General features: G+C 45.5%; 1 protein-coding gene across 1 annotated transcript in view; it reads right to left on the bottom strand.

Moving 5' to 3' along the window:
* DNAH9 (dynein axonemal heavy chain 9) overlaps positions 1 to 25,987 on the bottom strand; it is a 1,479,259-nt gene that overhangs the window by 1,246,926 nt on the left and 206,346 nt on the right. The window contains exon 8 of the mRNA XM_085616775.1: positions 7,627 to 7,743. Coding sequence (XP_085472901.1) covers positions 7,627 to 7,743 — 117 coding nt within the window. The remainder of the gene's footprint in view (positions 1 to 7,626; positions 7,744 to 25,987) is intronic.

Here is a 25,987-nt window from a genome sequence, read left to right as displayed (position 1 = left end):
GAGCGTAATAGGGGGTGGTTAAATGATTGTCTATATAATATTCCCATAAACAACCGTTTTGGAGTTTTGGATCAGGTGGATTGACTTTCTCTCTCCATAGTGAGCCCTGAACCCAATGTTGGGATGGCTTTTTGTGATGATGGGGGTGGTAATAGGCCGTAAAACATTGATGGCGAGACTCCTGGTGGTTTTATAGTGGCTTTTGGCGATTTAGAAAGGCCGGACACTGTGATCCCTATGTGTGAGGATTTGGGTTTGGAAAGGGACACATCACAGGGTGAAGTGGTGCTGGAAGCCCCCATACAGTCTGTGGATGTTCACCTCTTGCCAGGCCAGAGTAGTCATCTTTATTTGTTTATGTTTGCTTCATGGAATATTGCAGGTTTACAGCGCAGACTCCCGGTAACTGAGTGGTCAGACTTTGTGGAGGAGTATGATATTTGGGCTTTTCAGGAGATATGGGCTGTTGAACCCGTCCACCGTTTAGGTTTTTTAAACTTTTTTAAAGCAGCTGTGAGAGGAAAACTAGGTAGGCCCTTGGGGGGGCCTTACACTTTGGGTTAGGCAATCAACCAACTATAGTTTGGAGGAGATCCCCACAAACAGCCCTGATATCCTTGCCGTTAAATTACACTATCCTGCTTTAAAGGATATTCTTATTGTAAATGTATACATGCGAGGGATGCCAGGGGGGCAGAGTTCGAAAACTTTTGCTGACTTTGACTCCCTCTTTGATTTGGTGGGGCATGATTGTATTACGATCATAGCGGGGGATTTTAATTGCACATTTGAACCTCTAAACTATGAAGGGCAAAATATTATGGATGAGGAGGATGTCGAGTGGAATATTCCTCCGCTCGATCTACTACCCATAAAAAAAAAATGGTGTGAATCGGCCGTGCAATTGCTGGGCTTTTGTTTGGAACGTGGTTTTAGGGCAACCAATGGACGATCAACGTCAGATAAAATGGGTAGGGCCACCTTTGATAATGGTCTGCATTAAAAGTAGAATTGATTATATTTTAATCAAAATTGTGTACTGGTCCATTTTAGATGACATGGTGATCCTTGATCGTCCTGAAAGTGATCACAATCCTTTGCTTCTTAGTCTCAATCTTACAGTAATGTCGGCTGGTAATGAACCAACAGTGGTGGCCACTGCTGATGCCCTACTAACAAATGATTTACGTAGGGTTCGATATGCGAGAGCGTTTGATGATATGGAAGCCCTAGAAAACATAAGATCAGAGGTTGTACGGTCATTGGCTATACTGCGATCTTTTAATTCCCAGGCTGAAATTAATGATAGCATCCTCAATATTCATGAAGATCTATTTCTAAGTCTGAAATCCCATTTTTCTAACTCCACCAGCCCTCACAAAAAAATGAGCCAGAGTAGAGATAAATCATGGTACAATAAGTCATGCCGTGAATCTTATAAACTCTTGTCCCTGGCAATTAGGTCTAAACAAATGCCTAATATCAAGATGGCCAGGCAAAACTATAGAAAAGCCATGCACTGTGCTAAAAAAGAATGGGACGAGCAGCATTGGAAAGATCTTCTTGATGCTAGCAGATTGACTAACTTGGCCAAGTTTTGGCACATTGTAAAATGGGGCAAGGGTATTCAATCACAATCCCCCGCAAATTATGTTTCCCCAGATGACTGGGTTAATCATTTTGGTGCTCAGTTTTCTGTGTCAGGGGACGGGACTGATTCCTTGCTGCCAGACTTATTATTGGAGTTTAATTCTTGTTCTCCAACAAACAAACAAATTACACTGTTTGATAGTAAGGAGGCAGAGGATGCCCTAAACAAGGCCCCTAGTGGTATGGCCTCGGGCATGGATTGTGTTCCTGTGGATCTGTATAAATATGATATTGTCAATTGGGTGCCCTATATAGTATTTATTGCGAATGCAATGGCTACTGGGGCACACATTCCAGATTCATGGCGGGGTGCTGAGATCTTGCCAATTTTCAAGAAGGGAGACCGCTCCAATCCAGGAAATTACCGCCCGATCAGCTTGATTGATTGCATACAAAAAATAGTTGCAGGGATGGTTCTCGTAAGAATACAGAGTTGGATGGAGCTTGGCGATATATTGTCCCTACTACAGGCTGGGTTTCGACCATGTGTAGGTACCATCGAGCAAGTTTTCAGGTTTTTATTGATTTATTGGCGTGTGGTGAGTTTGGGTGGTGGCACCATCTATGCCGCCTTTATTGACCTCAAGTCTGCGTTCGATTTGGTGCCCAGGAGCAAGTCATGGAGGGCATTGAGTGGAATGGGGATGCCTTTGGATTTATTGGCACTAGTTATCAAGCTGCACAAGGAAAATTTCGCAGGTGTTCGCTTGGGTTTACAAGGGCAGGTTACAAACAAATTTACTGTGTCACGTGGGGTTAGACAGGGATGTGTCTTAGCGTCAACACTTTTTTTGTTGTTTATCAACAGGGTAATGGAGTATTTTTCTACTTTTCCAACGGATGCTCCATCCCTGGATGGCACCAAAGTGCCGCTACTCATGTTTGCGGATGACACTCTCTTATTATCTAAAACCCAGATAGGATTGCAACGGGCACTGGATAAATTTGAAGAGTTTTGTTTCGACAATGATCTACAGGTTAATGTCGACAAAACCAAATTTATGATCCTTACCAAGAAAAAGCAAGTGGATGGTTATGAACAACATTAAGTTAGCCCAGACTAATGTAATGACCTATTTAGGAATCACATTAGAGTCCAAATTAAAATGGAAACCCCAGATTGATGTTTTTTCCCTCAAGTTCGCCCAGCTGACAGGGAGCCTAATTAAAGAACAGCGTTCGTCCTTGACCAAAAGGATAGGTCCAGCCCTTAAACTTTACAACTCTAGGATTAGCTCTGCAATCCTGTATGGAGCAGAACTATGGGGCTTCTCAGACCTATCCATGCTGGTTAAGGTTCAAAACAAATTCTTGAGGAATCTGACAGGTCTCCCGGGTTCCACCCCATTAAAGCCTCTCTTAATGGATCTGGGATGTTATTCCATTGAGGATGTGGCACGCTATAGGCCGTTGGCCTTTTGGCGGCGGATATGGATTACTCCAGAACTTGATTTATTTGTCAGGGCAATTCTGGATGTTAGATCAATTGTAGGTTCAGGAAACATCCCATGGTTTAGGGAAGTTAGAACGTTTTTGGTGGATATGGGGATTAGTAACTTGTGGTTTGATCCTGTTAATAGTCAATTTCCCACAAAAATGGTTTTTAAAGTGTGTGTCACAAATTTATAACGAAGACTGAGGCTACCTCCCTGACTGGTTTATTTTTTTAACACAAGATCGTCCCCCTTATGGAGGACTATTGGGATATTATCACTAGGTCTTGTGATCGTAAATTATATCACCAATTCAGGGTTGGTAGCCTTCCAATCAAAATCTTTACCAAATCTTGGAATGGCATGCAGGATGATGTCTGTAAATGGTGTACAGGCCAAAAAGAATCTATTGCCCATATATTTTTTGTATGTCCAGCCTACACTGCCCCACGTAACAAGTGGTTGATACCTATTTGCCGGAATCTAGGCACACGTGTTGGTTCTGAAGCATTGAGAATTTTGAGAACTAACACTCAGGAACCTCTGGTTATAGCGGTTGCTAAATTTCTTGGCTGGATGTGGATTATTAGGGTTGGGAATATACCAACACCAACAATTTAGTTTGAGGTCCTCCGGATTGCTGCTAATAGAGTTGTTTTCCTGTTCTTATTTTGATAATTGATGACATAGAATTGACAATAATTGTGTGGTTTTTATTTACTGAGAATTATTATTATTAATTCTTATTTTTACATTTGTTTTTAAATGATTCTGGATTTTATTGTGTGGTAATTTGTTCTATGTACAAACTGGTTTACATTGTATGGTATTTTTAATTATGACTGATTGTCATTTTATCTGTTCTTTTGTTATTGTTATGTCTTTTATGATGAAATATCGAAATAAAGACTAATGGAAAGGAAAGGTTGTAGTTGTGTGTGTGGTTGTGTATGTGTGTGGTTGTGTGTGTGTGGGTGTGTGTGTGGTTGTGTGTGTGGTTGTGGTTGTGTGTGGTTGTGTGTGTGTGGTTGTGTGTGTGTGTTTGTGGTTGTGTGTGTGGTGGTGTGTGTGTGGTTGTGTGTGTGTGGTTGTGTGTGTGTGGTGTGTGTGTGGTTGTGTGTGTGGTTGTGTGGTTGTGTGTGGTTGTGTGGTTGTGTGTGGTTGTGTGTGTGGTTGTGTGTGTGGTTGTGTGTGTGGTTGTGTGTGTGTGGTTGTGTGTGCGGTTGTGGTTGTGTGTGTGTGGTTGTGTGTGGTTGTGTGTGTGGTAGTGTGTGTGGTTGTGTGTGTGGTTGTAGTTGTGTGTGTGTGTGGTTGTGTGTGGTTGTGTGTGTGGTTGTGGTTGTGTGTGGTTGTGTGTGTGGTTGTGTGTGGTTGTGTGTGTGAGGTTGTGTGTGGTTGTGTGTGTGTGGGTGGTTGTGTGTGTGGTTGTGTGGTGGTTGTGTGTGTGGCTGTGTGTGTGGTTGTGTGTGGTTGTGTGTGTGGCTGTGTGTGTGGTTGTGTGTGGTTGTGTGTGTGGCTGTGTGTGTGGTTGGGTGTGGTTGTGTGTGGTTGTGAGTGTGGTTGTGTGGTTGGGTGTGGTTGTGTGGTTGTGTGGTTGTGGGTGTGGTTGTGTGGGTGTGGTTGTGTGTGGTTGTGTGTGGTTGTGTGTGGTTGTGTGTGCGTGGTTGTGGTTGTGTGTGTGGTTGTGTGTGGCTGTGTGTGTGTGTGTGTGTGGTTGTGTGTGTGGTTGTGTGTGGTTGTGTGTGGTTGTGTGTGGGTGTGGTTGTGGTTGTGTGTGTGGTTGTGTGTGTGGTTGTGTGTGTGTGGTTGTGTGTGTGGTTGTGTGTGTGGTTGTGGTTGTGTGTGTGTGTGGTTGTGTGTGTTGTGTGTGTGGTTGTGTGTGTGGTTGTGGTTGTGTGTGTGGTTGTGGGTGTGGTTGGGTGTGGTTGTGGTTGTGTGTGTATGGTTGTGGGTGTGGTTGAGTGTGGTTGTGGTGTGTGTGTATGGTTGTGTGTGTGGTTGTGTGTGTGTTGTGTGGGTGGTTGTGTGTGTGGTTGTGGTTGTGTGTGTGGTTGTGTGTTTGTGGTTGTGTGTGTGGTTTTGTGTGTGGGTGTGGTTTGTGTGTGTGGGTGTGGTTGTGTGTGGTTGTGGTTGTGTGTGTATGGTTGTGGGTGTGGTTGAGTGTGGTTGTGGTTGTGTGTGTATGGTTGTGGGTGTGGTTGTGTGTGTTTGTGTGATTGTGTGTGTGGTTGTGTGTGGTTGTGTGTGTGGTTGTGTGTGTGTGGTTGTGGGTGTGGTTGTGTGTGTTTGTGTGGTTGTATGTGTGGTTGTGTGTGGTGTGTGTGTGGTTGTGTGTTTGTGCTTGTGGTTGTGGTTGTGTGTGTGGTTGTGTGTGTGGTTGTGGTTGTGTGTGTGACAGTAATACTAAAAGCATCTCAAAATAAAGGAACAGAAGCATCGAGTTTGTGGAAAGAGACAGCACGTTGTAAGACAAACAGGCGCAGCAAAGCATTGACACAACAACAAAACAAACAAGATCACTTAGCGAAGACTGAGTGCTGATAATGGATACACACAGCCCATCATCTTAAGAGTTCGATTGCAGCCAATGTGCACTCAAACCTGCCCCCTCTTTGTGAGTTGCACCCCATATTTCATGAGTTGTAACTGCTGCAGCCATCATAGCGCTTTGAGATCTAAAGCGCTACATAGGTCTAATCGATTAACCAGTCGCCAACATGCTGTGCTTTTAAAGAGAATGTGCCAAAAGTTTCCAGCTTCCTCATCATATCCTCATGAAAGCGCCAACGAAAGGACTCCCTGAATGGTGCAACGGACATGAAGCAGCCGCTGCAATCAGAAATAAACACTGTGAACGTTGTCCAGTTTCACAGTAACATTTCCTTAATGTTCTTTAAGTCACAAAACAGTAATACTAAAAGCATCTCAAAATAAAGGAACACAAACATCGAGTTTGTGGAAAGAGAAAGCACATAAGTCAAACGGGCGCAGCAAAGCATTAACACAACAACATGTTCTTTGATGTTTGATGTTCTTTGAACAAGAACATCAAAGGGGCGCCGCGAAAGTGATCGCGGGCGAAAGTGATCGTGGGCGCTTAATGAGCATGACGAGGTTTGCCAGTCTCTGCTCCTAAGCGCGCGACCGCGCACATGCACTGTAGCTCTAGGCTGGCCATGGTAGCATTTTTTGAGCTCTCACAAAAAGTCTCACCAGTCCAGTGCATGCGGTGGGTCAGGCGAGACCTAAAAATGGCCTACAAATGAATTAGAGTTGATCAATGAGTCTTTGTTGTTGGGGTCCCGTTTAAAGATAAGAGGCAATGGTTAGTTAAATGAAACATTCTTAGAAAGTGGCCTCTGAATAAAGGGGCAGGGCTTATTGTTTGGGAGCAAGGGACGGTTTTGATAAAATGTTGAGTAGAGTTACGGGAGCAGCCATAGCGTTTCCTGAGAGAATTATCAAATTTATTTGAGAAGTGAGATATTGATCAAATTTACTTGCGAAGGGGCAGATGAACGCGTCCCACCTAGACCTCTCTCTCTTTCCTTCCCTCACTCTTTGACACCTGGAAGCCAGCTTCAGATGAGGTATTCCTCGCAGGAGCCTGACCCTTTGTGAAAATGGATGAGGGAGGCAGAAGTACTGGACGTCCGACTGATTTGGCCACCAACAAAAAAGCAGTTCGTTTGACTGCTATGATTATTTTTCAATCTTTGGATTATGAAGATATCAAGTGGCCCAATTCATTCTTCGTTCCACAGTTCCAACAGTCATAAAGCAAGATGTACAACAAATAAGTGCCAAAGATGTGCCAGGCTTCTTGGATCACATTAACCAGAGATGGGCACCTCTGGATCCTCTTGGGTCTGCTTCTTCGCTTTAATCTCACATGCATATGTGGAGTGAATCAGAATATTTCATTTTCTTCAGGAGAAGTGGAGGTGGTCTGGGAATTGTGAGAGGAGTTGCTGAAGAGGTGATAGTGATCAGTGAACTTTGAGAATAATGTTGACTTTCCAGCTCCTATGAGTAATCCAGTTTAGCAATCACAGACCACTAAAAGTGCCACAATAGATACAAATGACTAGTTTTAGAATGGTGGGAAGAGTTAGGTGAGCAGCTGCATTACTTGGTGAAATGGGGAGGAGTATTACAGGTGTGCAGGACAGGTTAGCAGAGGGTGAGCGGAGGTATTGGGTCAGAGGTTCTAGTGGAAAAAATGTACTTCACCCTTCACTACCCACTTCCACCTCATCTGCCTTTCGGCTTAATTCTTCCCCAACCAATACTGTGCCCCGGTTGATCTGCTTACCAGCTCGACCAGTACCAAAACCTCGCCAATGCCTTTACTTCGCCTGCACAAATGGTAAGCATGCCAGCTCCCTGGGTTTGGGCACCATGAGAGTAGGTCACTGCAGTAAAGAAGGACCAGTCTGCCATCTGTGCTGAGTTTTGCAGAACACATTTACATATTTGCTTTCACTTATTTGCTAATGCGTGTTCCAGAATTAGAATTACCAAATATAACGGAAATACAGACCTTGAAGGCGTGCTCCAAGCCAGAAGCGTCCTCAAACGCTTGGCAGAAAATTGTCCCCAGCCGTCTGTCCATATCTTCCACCTTCAGCTTAAAGTCGGACACATCTTTCTCAAACTCCTGAGGAAACACCAGATTGTAAAGTTATTACAGCGGGACAGAAGATCTGTCAGAACAGTCCAAGCATGTTAACATAACATAAAATGTATATTTCTAGAGAGCAACATTCAACTCAAAGCAGGCTGCTTGGTGCTACTGACAGATAACAGATGTTTGTTGTTACACAACGTAATGGTGCTCGTTTTACCAACCTCAGAAGGATGAACGGTTGAGGTGACTCATCAGGACTCAATCATGTGACCATGAGGGTGAACACCGATGACTTGAGTCGATGTATAAGTAAACTGAATAACCAAACCCAACGTCTTCAAATTAACCCAGTTCCCAAAATGCAACCAAATTGCGTTTTATTCTAATCATACTTGCTATTTCATTTGAACATGATTTCACGCTTGCAAAAGCAGCTTACTCTGCGGTGCACCGACCCCTCATATACCAGTTTCAGTGCTCCAAATGCAAATACTGTTTTGAATTAAGTATTGCGTGGCGACGAGACAGAAGGATCCAAAAGAATTGTATTTCTTTATTTGTAAAGTGCACTTACACCGAAATTCAATATCATGGCGATAGGTGTGACATTTCTGTTTCTACGGGTGATACCTGCGCCTAGGCCACTCCTCGAGGTGCAGGGGCCGCGTGTTTCTTCTCCCCCCCTCTCAAACTGACGACTAAAGGGCACTTACTCTTGTACCTTTTGCTCTTGTAGAAACTAGCTATCATCGGCTGTGCTATGTGTCCCTTGGGGTGACATCCTTCAGCAGAATTGCTTATCGTGATATAGTATTTTGATTCTAACACAGTGGAAACAAGTGTCTGCTTTTAATGTGCTTCACATCTCTGTAGTTGAACTTTCATGAGAACTGCGCTTTTTCTTGTGCCTAGGTTGCATACAAGCGTAGGTCCTTTGCTTCTGCTTCCTTAGGCCCACATATTGACAACTACCTGGTTGCATATTTCAACGTAATTGACCTAAACGGCATAAGTAAGATCACATCAGAACTTCACAAAATATTTTTCTCATGAATAGTTTTTTCAAATACAGCCTTTGGAAGAAACATCTGTTTCATTGCTTAACAGAATCGGTTTTGGTGCTGGAGGTTTATTTTTTATATATGGTATGCTTAATGTACAGAAACTCAGTTTTCGTTTTGCCTGTTGTACAGTAACATAAATAAATGTACTCAGGTGATTGCTCAAACAGAGAAATACCTATTAGCAAATCATTTAATATCGTTTTGTTTATATATGCTGTTACCAGCCCTGCCAACTTTGAAAATAGTTTTATCATGCGAGAGGATGGGGGCAGGGTCTTGAAGGGGAGGTGTGGGTTTTTGCCATCCTTGGCGTGGTTTTTCCCCCTAACGTTTTGCCTTCAATCCTCCGTCTTTGCTGACTCCGTTTTTGCTGGCGTTAGGACTCTGCGCACTTTACCACTGATAGTTAGTGATAAAGTGTTTGTGCTCATACCCTAAAACATGGTAGAACTGGCTTACACTCAATTGACATATTTAATGTACTTGTAAGTCCCTAGTAAAGTGGCACTTCCTGTGCCCAGGGCCTATATATTAAATGCTACTAGTGGGCCTGCAGCACTGATTGCGCCACCCACTCAAGTAGCCCTTAAAACATGTCTCATGTCTGCCATTGCAGCATGTAAGTCCAGTTTTAAACTGTCTTGGCAACCTGGCTAAATAATTCTTTTGCCAGGCCAAAAGCTTCATTTTCAATACATATAAGTCAATCCTAAGTTAGGCCCTTAAAATCCCAGAAGGCATGGTGCAGTGTATTTAAAAAGTGGACGTGTGATTTAAGTTTTACATGTCCTGGTAATGAAAAACTTATAAAATCATTTTTCGCTACTGCAAGTCCTACCTCTCCCATAGGATAACATTGGAGTTGCATTTTTACATTTAATAAGCTGTAACTTCCCAATAGGTACTGTTGGAAATGTTCCTTTTTTGCAGGGTTATCCCTAAACGTTTTGCTTCTTCCACCTTTGGTATTTCCTGACCTGTGGTTGTTGGCTATAGGACTCTGGGCACTTTACCACTGCTGATCAGTGCTAAAGTGCATATGCCCTCTGTGTAAATTGTTACTGTGTTGGTTATCCATGATTGGCATATTTGTTTTACCAGTAGATCCCTAGTAAAGTGCACTGAGTGTGCCAGGGCTGGTAATTCAAATGCTACTGGTGGGCCTGCAGCACTGATTGTGCCACCCACATGAGTAGCCCTAAAATGATGTCTCAGGCCTGCCACTGCAGTGCCTGTGCTCAGTTTGTTAACTGCCATGTTGACCTGGCTAGTGTACCCACTTGCCAGGCCTGACCCTTCCCTTTTGTTACACATTGGACACCCTTGTGGTAGGCCCAAGGTACCCCCTTAGGCAGGGTGCAGTGTATGTGAAAGGTAGGACATGTACTTGTGTGGGTAACATGTCCTGATAGTGAAATACTGCCAATTTAGTTTTTCACTATTTAAAGGCTATTTTGCCCATAGGACATAATGGGGAATGCTGTGTAACATGTTTGCCTGCATATCTTCACATAGCAGTAAGATGGAAAATTGGAGTCTGGTATCCCTGAACTAGGAATTTAATAACACATCTTTTAGGAAGGATGGCTATTAAATTCTGTGCTTGAAAATAGCACTTTGTGGCTATTTTTTTGTTCAACCTTTCCAGGTGCCTCTGCCTGTTTGTGGATTGACTGTCTGGTTTAAGAGTGACAGGGGTTGGTGTGGCTCTAGGAGTCTGGGTGAGTCAGCACTAGGCTGAATAGACCTATCTGCATTCGGAGTGGTGGGAGGAGAAGCACCTGGCCAGAATAGGGCTGTGGCTGCATTCCTCAATGCTAGCTCCACCTCCTGCGGTGTGTCTGATGGCCCTGGCCCACACTCATAAAGGAAGAAGATGTGCACTGGCAGAGTGCCCCCAGAACTGGTTTGAACTGGGTCCAGGACCCGTCACACATAGAGAACAAACACTTTTCGGGTATAAAAGTAAGAGCTGAAACCCCTGTAAAATCAGACTACTTTGTGATCAAGAGGAACCTCTGCCAAAGAAGAACAGCTGAAGAGACTGAGGAGAAGTACTGCCCTTGCTGTGTGTTCTGGGGCTGGCCTGCAGTTTGCTCGTTTAACTGAGGGAAGGACAAAGGATTTTGCTGTGTGCTGTGTCCCCCTGCTTGAAGGACTTTGCTGTGTGCTGAGTCCTGAAGGAACAAGTCTCCAAGGGCCTGAGAAGAGCTGGCCTCCTGTTTTTGTAGTCCCAGGCACAAAAGGACTTCACCCCTGCTTCCCTGAACTTCCTTGCTGGGAGTTCTAATCTACCAGGAGGACTGTAACTGTGTGTGAGGCCTTTTTGCTGCTTGGAGCTGAAAGCGTGATGCAACGAGGGAGAAGCGTGTCGCCGCCGCAGCAGCCGCTGGATCATCGCCAAGGAAGTGTGCCGCAGCTGTTTGCAACCGCATCATCGGAGAAGCGTGTCACAGGGCCGTCGCATCGCTGAGGAACTGTGTTGCCGCTGATCACCGTCGCATCACTGGAGAAGCATGTCGCAGGGCCTGTCGTGGCGAGGGAAACCACCGATTTTGCTGCACGGCCGTCGGGCATGCACGCACGGCCGTCGGGCATGCACGCATCACCTCCACGTTGTCGCATCGCATCAGAGACACCATTTTGTCGCATCTCACCGGATCGTCGCAACGCATCGAGGCACCATCTTGTTGCATCGTGACCGGAGTGCAGGAAGAATCGACACATCGCCTTCTCTGCGACCCTTTTGTTTGTTCTACGTCACGCATCCAAGGTACTTTGAGAGTAAAGTGTCCCATTTACCATCTACAAGTTTATTTTTGCAACAACCTTTTTAAAGACATTCTACTGAGTATCTGTATGTTGGATTTATATAATTTTGGTCTTGCCTAAATTAGATAAAGATATCGATATTTTTATAACAACCTGTGTGGTGTCCATTTGTGGTGTTTCACTGTGTTACTGTGAGTGTTGGTATAAATACTTTACACATTGACTTGGGGATAAGCCTGTCTGCTCGTGCCAAGCTACCAAGGGGGTGAGCAGGGGTTATCTACTGTGTGTTTCCCCCTTACCCTGACTAGAAGCAAGGGTCCCTATTTGGTCAAAGGTACCTACCTCTGCCAACTAGAGACCCCCACTTCTAACCGGTACAGGTGCCTGTTAGACCTGGCATCCTTGGTGAGGGTTTCCCCTGTATGAGTGCCTTTGCCTCCTGTGTTTTGACTGTGTGTTGGACCTCGTTTTTGCTGGTCTAGAGGCTTTGGGCATTTTTCCACTGCTGTTCAGTACTGAAGTGCCTGTGCTCCCTCTGTAAATTGTTGTCATGGATTAGTGGTTCCATAATTGGCTTCTTAGATTTACTACTAAGACCCTAGTACAGTTCACTGTGTGTGTCTAGAGCCTGTAAATCAAATGCTGCTAGTGGGCTTGCAGCAAGCAGCATTGCAAAAGGTTCTCAGACCTGCTGTTGCAGTGTCTGTGTGCAGTTTAGAACTGCCATGTTGACATGGCAAGTACACCCACTTGCCAGACCCTAACCTTCCCTTTTCATGCATGTGAGTCACCCCTAAGGTAGGCCCAAGGTACCCCTGTGGGCAGGGTGCAGTGTACATGAAAGGTGGGGCATGCCCTGATGTGTGTAGCATGTCCTGATAGTAAAATACAGCCAATGACTTTTTTTGCACTATTGAAAGGCTATCTGTCTCGTAGAATAGAATATAGAATGGGGACGTTACTTATAACATCTTATATGTATTACTTCCCATGGAAACAAAATAGGAACATGGAATTTGGTATGCCTGAACTCAGTATCTAAAGATGCATTGTTTAGTAAGGATGATTTTTATACTCTGTGTTTGAAAATACCACTTTTAGAAAGTGGGTATTTTCTTGCTTAGCCATCCTGTGTGCCTCTGCTAAGTTTGTGTATTGACTGTCTGGCTTTGGAGTAACAGGGGCTGTGAGTGTGCATTCTGTTCAGACAGCAACATGGGTGGGTGAGATGTTTCCTGCCTTTCCAGGGTGAGTTAGGGCTGGGCTGAATAGACCTGGGTTGCATTTAGAGTAGGGGGAGGAGATTTATTTTACACCTGAATGGGCCTGGTCTGCTTTGGATAATGCTGTCTCCACCTCATGCCGGGAAGCTGCACCAGAGAGGACAGAACTGGTTTTGACTAAGCACAGAGCCTCTCTGACACCAGAGAAGAAAGAGAAATGGACTATAAAAGTTGGGGCCCAGAACCTTTAATTTTAGATCACTTTTGAAATTCGAGAGGATCCTCTGCCAAGGATAAGAGCTGGGAAAAGCTGAAGGAGAAGTACTGCCCTTTTGCTGTGTGCTGTCTGGGTTTGGCCTGAAGTAGCTGTTTCCGCCAAGGAGATGAACTGTGTGTGTTTCCTGCTTGAAAAGTATCTCCAAGGGCTTGGACATAAAGCTTGCCTCCTGTTCAAGAAGTCTCAGGAACAGCAAAGACTTCACGATCTTTCTGAGCACTGTCTCTGGAACAACTGGTTTCAGCTACCGCAGAAGAAAGAGACCAGCCGACTCTGTCACTGAGTACGTCAATGGTTCTGTGTCCTGAAGGCACCACAGAAGGCCCCGCCACACTTCACACAGCATCCTTGGTCTGACCGTCGCGAAAGGGCGACCGCCACCGAGCCGTTGCTTCCACCACGTCCTGTGCACCGCACTCCGCACTGCTTTGCTTCTCTCTGCCCGGACATCACCGACACCATAGCTGCCCGACCCAAACGTCAACGGGCTCCATTGCCTGCAATGTGACCTGCCAGCACCGCATCGAGCACCGCCTCACTCCACATCGTAAGCCTTGGTCTCACTGACAGAGTTGGACGACCGTTACAGAGCCTCTGCCTGCACCGCGCCATGAGGGCACTGTGCGCTACATGCTTCCACGTCACATCGCAACCACAACGGTTGCCCCAACCGGCTCGCATCAACGTGTCAGCCGCAACAAGAAAGGTACTGTCTATGAGTCTGCTGAAGCTTTAGCTGGCCCGTACCGACACAGTTGGCTGGAACTGTTACACTCTGTCGTTTTCAGAATCGTGGTAGCCCTGGATGGAGCTACCGGCTCGGAAGAACTGTGTTTTTCAGCTATTCTTGCAAATTGAAGGTCCTGCAAAGTAACTATTTTTACAGTATTGTATGTTGGATTTTTGTCTTTTTTGGTCTTGATGGTTTAGATAAAGCTTAGCTTTTTTTAAAAACTGGTGTTGTGTCCATTGTAGTGTTTTAACTGTGTTACTGTATGCATGCACAAATGATTTACATGATGCCTCTGTGATAAGCCTGTCTGCTCGTGCCAAGCTACCAAGGGGGTGAGCAGGGGTTATTTTAGAAGTGTATTCCCCTTACCCTGACTAGGAAGCAGGGTTTCTATTTGTACAAAGGTGCAAACCATTGATGACTAGAGACGCCTATTTCTAACAGTGCCCGGTTCATGTTTGGTGTCTTTGGAATTGTAATGAAAAATCCTCTCTCATGGTGAAATCAGATTTTAACTTGCAATTTTGAAAATGCCACTTTTCAAAAGTTGCAATTACTAGGGGGTTAGGCCTGTATTTTGTCAGTACAGTCAGGTCACAATATATTCTTAAATAAAGAGAGATTTGCCTTTACTGACATTAATTAAAACACATTTTATTCATTGTAGTGGGTACAAAACTTAATTAGCGTGACCACATTTTTAAAAGAGTGGCCACACTAATTAAGTTTTGTGTCAACTACACTGAATCAAATGTGTTGTTAATTAATGTCAGTAAAGGCAAATCTCTCTTTTTTAGGACTTTTAGAAAATTGACATTTCCTTGCCTTAGCCATTTATTGCCTGCAGTCTGTCACTGGGTCACATGACTGGATGCAGTTGGCAGTTGTAATTTGCGTATTTCTCCTAGATAGCAACACACAATACAGAGCTTAGATGTGCCTGTGCAGGACTTGGCCCTTTTTGGCTAAAGTCCCTAAACCTTTAGCTTTCCCCCTAGACCTTTTTCCTGACATGGTGTTGCCAACTAAGATGCTTTGGACACTTTTCCACTGCTAAACAGTGTCAAAGTGTAAGTGTTCCCTTTATAAAGTATTGGTAATTGGTTGTCCATGATTGGTATGTTTGCCTTACTAGTAAAGTCCCTAGTAAAGTGCACTATGTGTGTCAGGGCTGGTAATGCAAATGCTACTAGCGGGCCTGAAGCACTATTTGTGCCACCCAGACAAGTAGCTTTAAAAAGGGAACTCAGGCCTGCTATACCATCTGTGCTTAAATGGTGTACCTCTTTCCTCCAAAATAGATCTCAAAGATTCAAGGTCAATCAATCCTTGTCCAACGTTAGGAGTACCGCAAGGCTCTTCCCTTTCACCCACACTTTTCAACCTCTTCATGGAGCCACTCACCGAACTCCTCAGTCTCTCCAATGTCCTTTTTCGCATGTATGCAGACGACACCCAACTCTACATCAAGATCCATTCACTTGAGGACATCAAATCTCTCAACCCAACGCTGCAAAAAATTCAAACATGGTTGGCCGAAAATCATTTGAAACTAAACTCCCTCAAAACAGAATTCCTCTTAATCACCCCCCCCCCCCCCCCCCCGCCCCCAACAAATCATCCAGCATCCTCGACGGGATAAAGCACCCAACAGCACTCAAAGGACAACCTCTCATTGTCGAATCAGCAAAATCACTGGGTGTAACATTGGACAGAAACCTAAAGATGCAAAAACATATCAGCGTCTCCACAAAAGGTGCAGATTTCCACATGAACACCTTGAGAAGACTGAAACCCTTCCTGCCAGCAAATGACTTCAAACAAGCAGTTCAAGCCCTAGTAATCCCAAGAGTGGAATATGGGGCTGTAGCCCTGTGCGGCCTCCCCAGATCGACAACATCCCCGCTAAGAGCCGCTATCAACTCAGCCGCAAGAATCATCACAGGTTCAAAACACACACATCTCCCAGACCTTAGAGCCCTCAATTGGCTACCGTTCGAAGCTGGAATTCAGTTGAAAATCGCATGCTTGACGCACAAGGTCTTACATCACAACACTCCGAGTTATCTAGCTCAGAAACTGGTGCTCTCTGCTGGTAATAGAGCCTCTAGGAGCTCCGGGAATCTTTTACTGAAACCACAACAATTTGCCAAGAAGAAAACTTACAACCGAACCTTTTCGGGAATGGCTCCTAGGATCTGGAATGCTTTGCCTACAGAAACAAGACTGAACCCTTCTACTGCCCACTTCAAAAAAGAAGTGAAAGCGATTCTCATGGCTAAATTCACTTGAATTACTTACTTATCTCTGTAATATAATTATTAGTCTTTATTAATGACCACCTGTTATCGATATCAACTATATTTTTATTTTTATATGCATGTACCTGTGTCCAACATCTTCCTTGTAAAGCGCTCTGATACCAGCAAGGGTCTTGTTCGCGCTATATAAAACCTTCAAATAAATAAATAAATATTGCGGGCCTGCGCGCAGTTTGTGAAACTGCCATGTTGTTCTGTCAAGTGCACTCATTTGCCAGACCTTACTCTTCCCTTTCTGTGCACCTCAGAGACCCCTATGGTAGGTCTGGGGTACCGCCTGAACAGGGTGCAGTGCATGTGAAAGGTAGGACATGTACTAAGGTGTGTGTTATGTCCTGACAGTGAAATAATCTCCATTTCATTTTTCACTGTTGAAAGATCATCTTGCCCATAGGACAGAATGGGGGGGGCTGGGTAATATGTTTTCCAGCCTATCTTCCCAAAGGCTTAAGATGGAAAGGTGAAGTTTAGTATGCCTGAACTCACAATATAATAACACATCTATTTATGTAGGTGGTTTTTGCATTGTGTGCTCAGAAGCCACTCTTTTAGAAGTGGCTGAGTTTTTGTGCTCTAACATTTCTGTGTGTCTCTGCCTGGCTGTGGATTGACTGTCTGGATTTGAAAGCGATAGGATCTGGGGAATGTCTTGACCCAGGGGAGAAAGGGAGACAGCAACAGGCTGACCTGCATCTGGAGTGTAGGGGAAGGAGAAGCCCCTAGAGGTGAAGAGGCCTGGGCGGCTTCTATAAAACAATTGTCCCATCTCCTGCTGAGTGATTGAGAATCCAGACCCCCACTAATCAAAGGAAGAAAGGTGTCGCTGGAAGAGAGCCACCTAGAACTGGTTTGAACAGGGGTTAGTGTCCCTGAGGTAGAAAGACTTCAAAGCCATTGAGGAGTATAACTAAGAGAACTGAAGTCCCTGAACTTTGGAGAATGGCTTGATCAAGTGTGAATAAGACTGGAGCTACTTTGTGGTCAAGAGGACCTTTGCCAAGGAAGAAACAACTGAAGAGACTGAAGGATAGGACTGCTCATGCTGCATGATCTGGGGCTGGCCTGCAGTTTGTTGTTTCAACCAAGGAAAGGCTAAAGGGACTTTGCGGTGTGCTGTGTCCCCCTGCTTGAAGGACTTTGCTGTGTCACTATCCCCAAGGGCCTGAGGTGAGCTGGCTCCCTATTCAGAAACACAGGAACATAAACGTTTCCAGGAGAGTCTCAGCGGCGCTGTGTGAGCGTGCCTGTTGCAGCCTGAGACCCTCATAAGAACTGCCTGTGATCGTAGGCGCCTGGTGTCCAAATAAGTCTCAGTGGCACTGTGTGTGCGTGCTTTGTGCAGCCTGAGACCTTCAGGAGGATCGGCCTCTAATCCGGGGTAGCTGGAGTCCAAGCAAGGATCAGCGACATGGTGTGCGTGTGCTTTGTGCAGCCTGAACCCCTTTGTTAGGATTGTCTAGTGATCGTGTGCACCGGAATCCAAATGAGTCTCAACGCCGCTGTGTGCGGGTGCTTTGTGCACTGTAAGACCTTTGTGAGGATTCGCCTTGTTATCGTGTGTACCGGAATCCTAGTGTGTCTCAACGCCGTTGTGTGCACCGTGAGACCTTCGTGAGGATTTGCCTTATTATCGTGTGCACCAGAATCCAAGTGAGTCTCAACGCCATTGTGTGCGGGTGCTTTGTGGACCTTGGGACCTTCGTGAGGATTTGCATTGTTATCGTGTGCACCGGAGTAAAGTGAGTCTCAGTGACGCTGTGAGTGTGATCTTCGTGCAGCCGGAGACTTGTGTGTGGAGTGCCCAGTGATTGTGCACCCGGAGTGAAGGAAGATTCAGCGACGCTGTGTGCATGTGCTTTGTGGCAGCTTGAAATCTTCGTAGTTGAAGCGGCCCGGACCGGCAGTCCCAGAGGAGCTGAGTTGCCGGCCCGAGCCGCCGTTGCCATTTCACAAAGCTGCATTGGAGGCCCAGCCGCTGGACGAGGAGAGGAGAGGGAGACGCTCTTGGCTTCTCTCTCGTGTTGGCAGCGCTAGCCTCTGCTTCGGCTCGTGTCGCAGCCCGTATCGCCAAAGGAGTGGTGGTACAGGGGCCGGAGTGCAAAGCTGCACTTTGGGATTGCATTGTACTGTGTTGGGGGCAACTTTGAGAGGCGGAGAGACCGCCTAAGGCCCGGTGATCAGGGCCTGAGTGTATTACGCATCATTCCATTTCTGAAGAATGGAGTACCTGACTGTCGTATTACACATTGCATCATTTCTGTATAACGGAGTACCTGATTAGAGTATTACTCATTACATTATTCCTGCATACCGAACTACCTGATTAGTGATAATGTATGGCATTTCTATCTGCATAATGAACCACATGATTGTCATATGACGCATTGCATTGTTTCTGAATAACGATCTACCTGATTAGCGTATTGCGCATTGCATTTCTCCTGCTTAACGAATTACCTGATTAGTGTATACGCATTGCCTTATTTTTGCAGAACAACATATCTGGTGGTTGTATTACGCATTGCATTATTTGATCTTGCAAGGTGCCTGATTGTTGCCTTACTCATTGCATTCTTTTCATTGCAGAGTGTCTGATTGCTACGTTACGCATTACAGTATTGTTACATTGCAAAAGTATCTGATTCTAGCACTATGACTGTATGAAATTATTTTAGGAGTACAGGAGAATGTTTCAAAGTGTTCACTGATATCGCCAGAACTTACAAGGCCTGGCTGGCCTAACAACCAGCCAGGAGAAATATTACACAACCTCATATGTTGGTTTTATAGTGTGTGGTCTTATCGTATATCTTTTTACATAAAGTTTATACTCGTTTTATAAAACTTGTGTGGAGTCTATTTGAGGTGTCATCATTGGATTATTGTGAGCGTGGTTGCGAATACTTTACACATTTGCCTTGAAGATAAGCCTGGCTGCTCATGCCAAGCTACCGAGGGGGTGAGCGGGGCTATCTAAAAAGGTGACCTTCCTTTCCCTGACGGAACGCAGGTCCCTACTTGGCCTAAGGTACATACCTCAGCCAACCAGGGATCCCGGGTCTAACAGCCTGGATGAAATGGGAAGGTGGAGCAGAGCACAACGCTACTTTCACTTGGATAGGCTGTATCCTGACTCCACACAAAGGTCTGTATACCCCCTGTAGTTATTCTGGAGCCAGAGCAGTGACAGTAGCAAACCTATGCACTTCAAAGGGAAACATCTAGAAGCTTCTCCCACTTCAATAGAAGGTCCAGGTATAAATAGTGTACCTCAGACACCAACTAGTCAGTACTCTTCTGGGCCTGTGGAGACTCTGTCAGGAAGAAGGACTGCTGTGCTGCTGAAAAGACTACCACTGTGCTGGACTGCTGACCTGACCAGACTGTTGAACCCAGGACACATGAGTGACTTCAAGGGCTAGTTGGCTGGCATCCTGACCACAGCCTCAGGAATAGAAGGCTCCAACAACCTTGAACCCAGCACCCGGGCTCAGCCATCTGTGAGTCCTACCCTGCCAAGTGGTGTCACTTCAGGGCTGAAATCCTTGGAAGTGGGTCTGAAAGTTCTCTGGCAGCCCATTGGTGGATCCAGTAAAATCAATGCATCTCCTCTGCTATGCAACACAACCCTAAGGAGAAACGACACATCGCCTCTCTGCGAGGATTCTCCCAGTGCAAGTACTCCGCATCAACAATACAGCCCCCATCTGAACCACCACTGCACCATGCCTCCCTAACGAAGGCCCTTGCACTGCAAATCTCTAGTCAATGGTAGCCTTGACACCGCAGCCTCATAGTTCCCTGGGTTCGAAGTATTGCCTTGGTTGCAAAATGCATCCTTGATGCCAGACTTTGCATTTCAAGCCCATCATCACCAGGATCCTCCATGATGATGCAGCACCTCGCATCGCAGCTTTGCAGCTTCTCTGAACCGAAGCATGGCTGCAGTGCATCCTCAACATGGGACCTCGCAATGATCTGCAACCGGGATCTAAAGTAGTCTTGTTCAAAGGGCCTAACTGGGTCTTTGTACCTGGCCTGAGCTCCATTGTTGTCAGCCTCAACGTTTGAATTTGTCCTGGTCTAGCATGACCAAACATCCTCAGTTATTTCTTTGTGCTTTTTGGCACTATTTTTACTGAAATGTTTAAACCTGCATATCTCCGGTTCTACTGATTGGATTCTTGTCATTTTGGTCTTGATTTATTAATTAAAATGTGCTCCATTTTTCTATCTGTGTGGTATTGTTCTTGTGTTGTGTTTTTAAATTATTACTGTAAAGTGCTGCATAAATACTTTACATATTGCCCTCTAAGTTTAGCGTGACTGCTCTGTGGAAAAATATCAGATGGTTGAACACACGTTAATTTGGGGTTTGCTTGCGCCTCATCCTGTCAAGGATTGTAGTTGCCACTTGAGTAAGGTTTCACCCCCCCCCCTCAACCAGTAACCCAATTTCTTACAGGAGGGATCTGCAGTGGGAGGGTGGGCTTTGGGCCCAACGCCACCTGGCTAATCCAGGGGCTATGGGGATCAAGGAGAGTGGTGGACTTTGCCAAACACTTCTCTAGCAGAACCTCCCCTCTCTCCCAAAAACAAACATCAAAGGATCCTGAAACTGTCACAGATGTCCTGGGGAGGTTTTAAAATCCCTGATGGACTTTGGCTCAGCAAAGTCTTCACACAATGAGCTGTTAACCTGCTATCTGTAGGGGGTTCAAGATCACTTTGTGCACACTGTGTAATATCAACTCTTCACCAGGACAGCACGCGAAGAGATCGGTTATCGTGTGTCATAGTTTGGCGCTATGTGATTTGGCAGGTCTGCTTTAGTACAGTGAGGTTATGTTTACAGGTCTGCATTTTAGAGTCCTTTAAAACAAGTGGTATTTACTTCTAATCAAATTGACCAAAGTTTGTGTTATTTCACATGGATTCCAGCATTCACATGACTCCAGAAGATTTTCAGCTTGACTAAGTAACTAGGCAAATGGATGGATGAGTGAGTGTGGAACAGCTCTTGGAAGAGAGAGCAACATCCTGCCCTAACAGAACCACTGCAAACTCTAGCAGTCTGGCCTCCACCATACATGCACTCACTCGTCATCTCACCCATTCATCCATCTAAGCACTCACCAAATTATCTTTCATCCTACCATGCACCCATTCACTCATCGAGCCAAACCAGTGACCCATCCATGTAGTCACTCACCCATGTACTTGCTTGTTCATATATTCATCCATTCACCCATTTCTACATCAATTCATCGACTCATTCTCTCCCTCAATCACTCAGTCATGCACTCACTCATCCATTTTCTTTTGACAAGTTTCTTGTTCACCCATTCACCAATCTATATAATTACAAGTGGTGGCCGCCACCTATCAAAAGAGGTAGGGCGGCAAAGGGAGAATGGGGGGGGGGGACTTGAGAGGGAAGAAATTAAAAGAAAAAATACTAACCTGCCACTCTACTCTCTCTGATGCCACCGGCCACCTCACTGCTCTTCTCGTCGGGCCAGATGGGGATGGGCCCTCAAGGCACAGGCTCCCCACCCAATCCAGACGCTCACAATGCACAAGAGCAGCACCAGGATTGGTCTGAGCCAACTCGTTTGCCGCTCAGACACTGCATTGGAGTCTGTGGCTTTTCTCCAACCCAGAGTTGGAGAAACATAAGTGTGCATGTCATTTTGCTTGGCTTAGGACGGCAGCCAAACTGACATGCGCACTTATAAGTGCCCATAACTCCTCCTCTATGCCATGGCCCGACCCACCCAACCCAATACTCATTGCAATGTCAGGCAGTGATAAATAAAACGATAAAAATGTTGTGTTATTATCATTTTATTTATCATCTGCTGGCTTTGGGCAGTGGGGCGACACTCCTCCGACATTACGGAGCAGCCGCCCATGATAGTTACCCATACAAAGTATCAATGTATTTATTTTTTAAAAGCCAGACTTTTTGGCTATTTCCAAATTTTCTTTATAGTGATTCTGTGAATATCACTCAGCCACAAAATCCTGCTCCTTTAGCACTATTTTCACTTTCTGTCTTTTTTTTGGAGTAACACATCCTCGGATTGGCATGGCGGGCAAGCGGACATTGGTTGATGGGCCGTTTTTTTTGGTCTACTAAGGACTCCCCTTTTGGTGCCTAGAGGGAAAGGCTGGTACAGCCTTAGCCCCTTCGCTGCTAGGCCTTCCCCCCCCCCCCTGTGCGAAGCCTTTTTTTGGCTATTTGAGGTAGTCAGCGCTTAGGCCCCAGTAACTTTTTGACCACATAAGGTATCGACCCCAAATTTGCGTCCTTTTCTTCCAACATCATGGGGATTGTAAAGGTACCCAGGGTTTGTGGATTCCCCTGGAGGGGCCCCAGAAATTAGCCAAAATACAGCTAAATGTTGTTTTTTGGGGGGGAAATGGGAAAAAAGGGCTGCAAATGAAAGCATCTGGGTTTTCCCCTGAAAATGGTATCAAAAAAGGGTTTGTGGGGCTGAAATCACAATTTTCCCAGCTTTTAGGGAATGACAGACTTTTGTCAGAAAACCAACATTTTTTACACAGTGTTGGCATTTTTCTGAGACATAGCCTATTTCTGCTGTTTTTTGTGCTTTCAACCTCCTTCCAGTTAATGGTAGAAATGGGTAAGAAAGCAATAATGGATCCTGGAAAGCTATACATTTTAGAAAAGTAGACAAATTTCTGAATTCAGCAAGGGGTCATTTGTGTAGATCCTTCAATGTTTCTTTATAGAAACTAACAGTTAAATATTGGAAAAATGTAAATTTAGTTGCAAAAAACAGCCTTTTGTGTCAACTTGTTCTAATTATGACAGCTCTTTGAAAGCAATATACAGTTACATCCGCTGGACCTTTTTGGTTATGGGGATATATAGGACTTGTAGGTTCACCAAGAACCCGACAAACCCAGAGTCAAAAACTGAGCAGCAATTTGCAATGGCTTCTTATTATGTACCGGGTATAGAGCAATTATTGTGGGAAAATGTATACATGGAAAAATCGGTATGAAAGACACCTATGTATTTCTGAAATGGGAACAAACTATAGAGTTTAGAAACAGTACATATTTGCACATTTTCGAAATTGGGAATACTCATACTAGCATGAGAATTGTAGGTCCTTTTTCAAAATGACTTATTTTTTACACAATGTCTTTCATTTGGAAGGCAGAAATGCATAAAAAATCAATAGGTAATAACAGTTGCTTTACAAATCTGAATTAGCCGAAGTCTCCCGATAAAAATGGTACCTCACTTGTGTGGGTAGGCATAGTGCCCACGACAGGAAATGGCTCAAAACCCAACGTGAATACACCACATTTTCAGAAGGAAAATGTACCCTTTTTTTGCAAAGTGACTAGCTGTAGTTTTTTAACACTAGCTCTGCCGGCACCTAGGGAAACCTAGCAAACCTATACATTTTTGAAAACTAGACACCCAGGGAAATCCAGGATGGGGTGACTTGAGTGCCTCCCACCAGGTTCTGTTACCTAGAATCCCTTGCAAACCTAAAACATTGTCAAAAAACCCAAATTTTCCCACATTTCTGTGGTGGAAAGTTCTGGAATCTGCGTGGATCCAGAAATTTCCACCCACCCCGCATTCTCCAAAGTCTTCCGAGAAAAATGGTACCTCACTTGTGTGGATCGGACTAGTGCCCGTGACAGGAAACGGCGCAAAACGCAACGTGGACACACCTCAATTTCTCAGTGAAAAATGACCCTTTTTTTGGCAAAGTGCCCAGCTTTAGTTTTTGAACCCTAGCTCTGCCGACACCTACGGAAACCTAGCAAACTTATACATTTTTAAAAACTAGATACTCAGGGGAATCCAGGATGGGGTGACTTGACTGCCTCCCACCAGGTTCTGTTACCCAGAATCCCTTGCAAACCTAAATTATTGTAAAAAAAAACACATTTTCCCCAAATTTCTGTGGTGGAAAGTTCTGGAATCTGCGTGGATCCACAAATTCCAACCCACCCCGCGTTCCCCAAAGTCTTCCGATAAAAATGGTACCTCACTTGTGTGGGTCGGCCTAGTGCCTGCGACAGGAAACGGTGCAAAACGCAACGTGGTCACACCTCAATTTCGCAGTGAAAAATGACCCCTTTTTGGCAAAGTGCCTAGCTGTCGTTTTTTAACCCTAGCTCTGCCGGCACCTAGGGAAACCTAGCAAACCTATACATTTTTGAAAACTAGACACCCAGGGGATTCCAGGATGGGGTGACTTGATTGCCTCACACCAGGTTCTGATACCCAGAATCCCTTGCAAACCTAAACAATTGTCAAAAAAATACATTTTACCCACATTTCTGTGGTGGAAAGTTCTGGAATCTGCGTGGATCCACAAATTTCCATCCACACAACGTTCCCCAAAGCCTTCCGAGAAAAATGGTACCTCATTTGTGTGGGTCGGCCTTGTGTCCGCACCAGGAAACGGCACAAAACGCAACGTGGTCACCCCACAATTTCGCAGTGAAAAATTACCCTTTTTTGGCAAAGTGCCTAGCTTTTGTTTTTGAACCATAGCTCTTCCGGCACCTAGGAAAACCTAGCAAATCTATACATTTTTTAAATCTACACACCCAGGGCAATCCAGGATGGGGTGACTTGAATGCCGCCCACCAGGTTCTGTTACCCAGAATCCCTTGCAAACCTAAAACATTGTCAAAAAAAAACACATTTTCCCCACATTTCTGTGGTGGAAAGTTCTGGAATTTGCGTTCATCCACAAATTTCCACCCACACCACGTTCCCCAAAGCCTTCAGAGAAATTTGGTACCTCACTTGAATGGGTCGGCCTAGTGTCCGCGACAGGAAACGGCGCAAAACGCAACGTGGTCACACCACAATTTCGCAGTGAAAAATGACCCTTTTTTAGGTTTAAATCTTTTTATTGAATTTAACACAAACAGAATGCCTTGGACAGCATCAGCAGCGTCGCCTACAACCCTGTGGGCCGGCTCATTACTGTGGTAAAGGGGAGGCTTACTCAAACTCCAATCCAGCCCCGTGGGAAATCAGTACTAACACAGCATGTCGCCTACAACCCTTCAGGGCCGGCCGCGTATCCTGCAAAAGGGGACACTGTGGGTTACGATTGGGGCACTGAGCATCCTGTGTAGTCAAACCCGCCAGGTTCCCCTCTACATGGTGCTCTAATGTGGCCGGTTGGGCCGTAGTCTCTGCAGCGGGTTCTACGGCTAAAACCAGTCCTGCGGACTGCGATCTGCCAGGACATTCAGAAAAGCCAAAGAACAAAACTCCCATCCCGTCTTAACCCCCCCTCCCCTTCCCCATCTCGTCCTCCCCTCCCCCCCACTCCCTCCTCCCCCCTCCCCAGTCCAGTGCGTGCGTCTAGTAGGTCCCGTTCTGTGCTCTACCTCGTCCGGGTGTCCCCTCCCGCCGCAACATCACTCCCTCCTAGGGGGCGTTATCTTCTTGTGTAGTAAGCCTCAGGAGGCGAAGGTATCTGGGGCAGGTGAGCTCCCTGAATTCTGTGACCAGAAGGGACCGGAATGGCTGCCAGAGGTCATTAAACTTCTCCGCGTCCCCTGCTACTGTCAATGAGAGTTTCTCCATGCCCAAAACATGCCATAGCCTGTGCAGCCAGCCCGTGATCGTAGGGGGGGTGGGAGAGCGCCAGTGCATTAAGATGTTCTGAATGGCGGACCCCAACGCTATGGCGATCTGTCTGCCTCTGCGGGATTTCAAGGGGTACATCAGGTCGTTGGGGAGGCCTAGCACTATATATGCTGGGAGGCGCGGTAACTCAGTCTTAAAGTGGGAGTCGACCTCGTCGAGCACCTCCTTCCAGTAAGCCCCCAGTACGGGGCAGTCCCACAAAATGTGTGTC

Source organism: Triturus cristatus, chromosome 7 (genome assembly GCF_964204655.1).
Source record: "Triturus cristatus chromosome 7, aTriCri1.1, whole genome shotgun sequence".
NCBI classification, from domain to species: domain Eukaryota; kingdom Metazoa; phylum Chordata; class Amphibia; order Caudata; family Salamandridae; genus Triturus; species Triturus cristatus.
The sequence above is the reverse complement of the archived record's forward strand: the minus strand, read 5'-3'. Positions and strand labels throughout refer to the sequence as shown.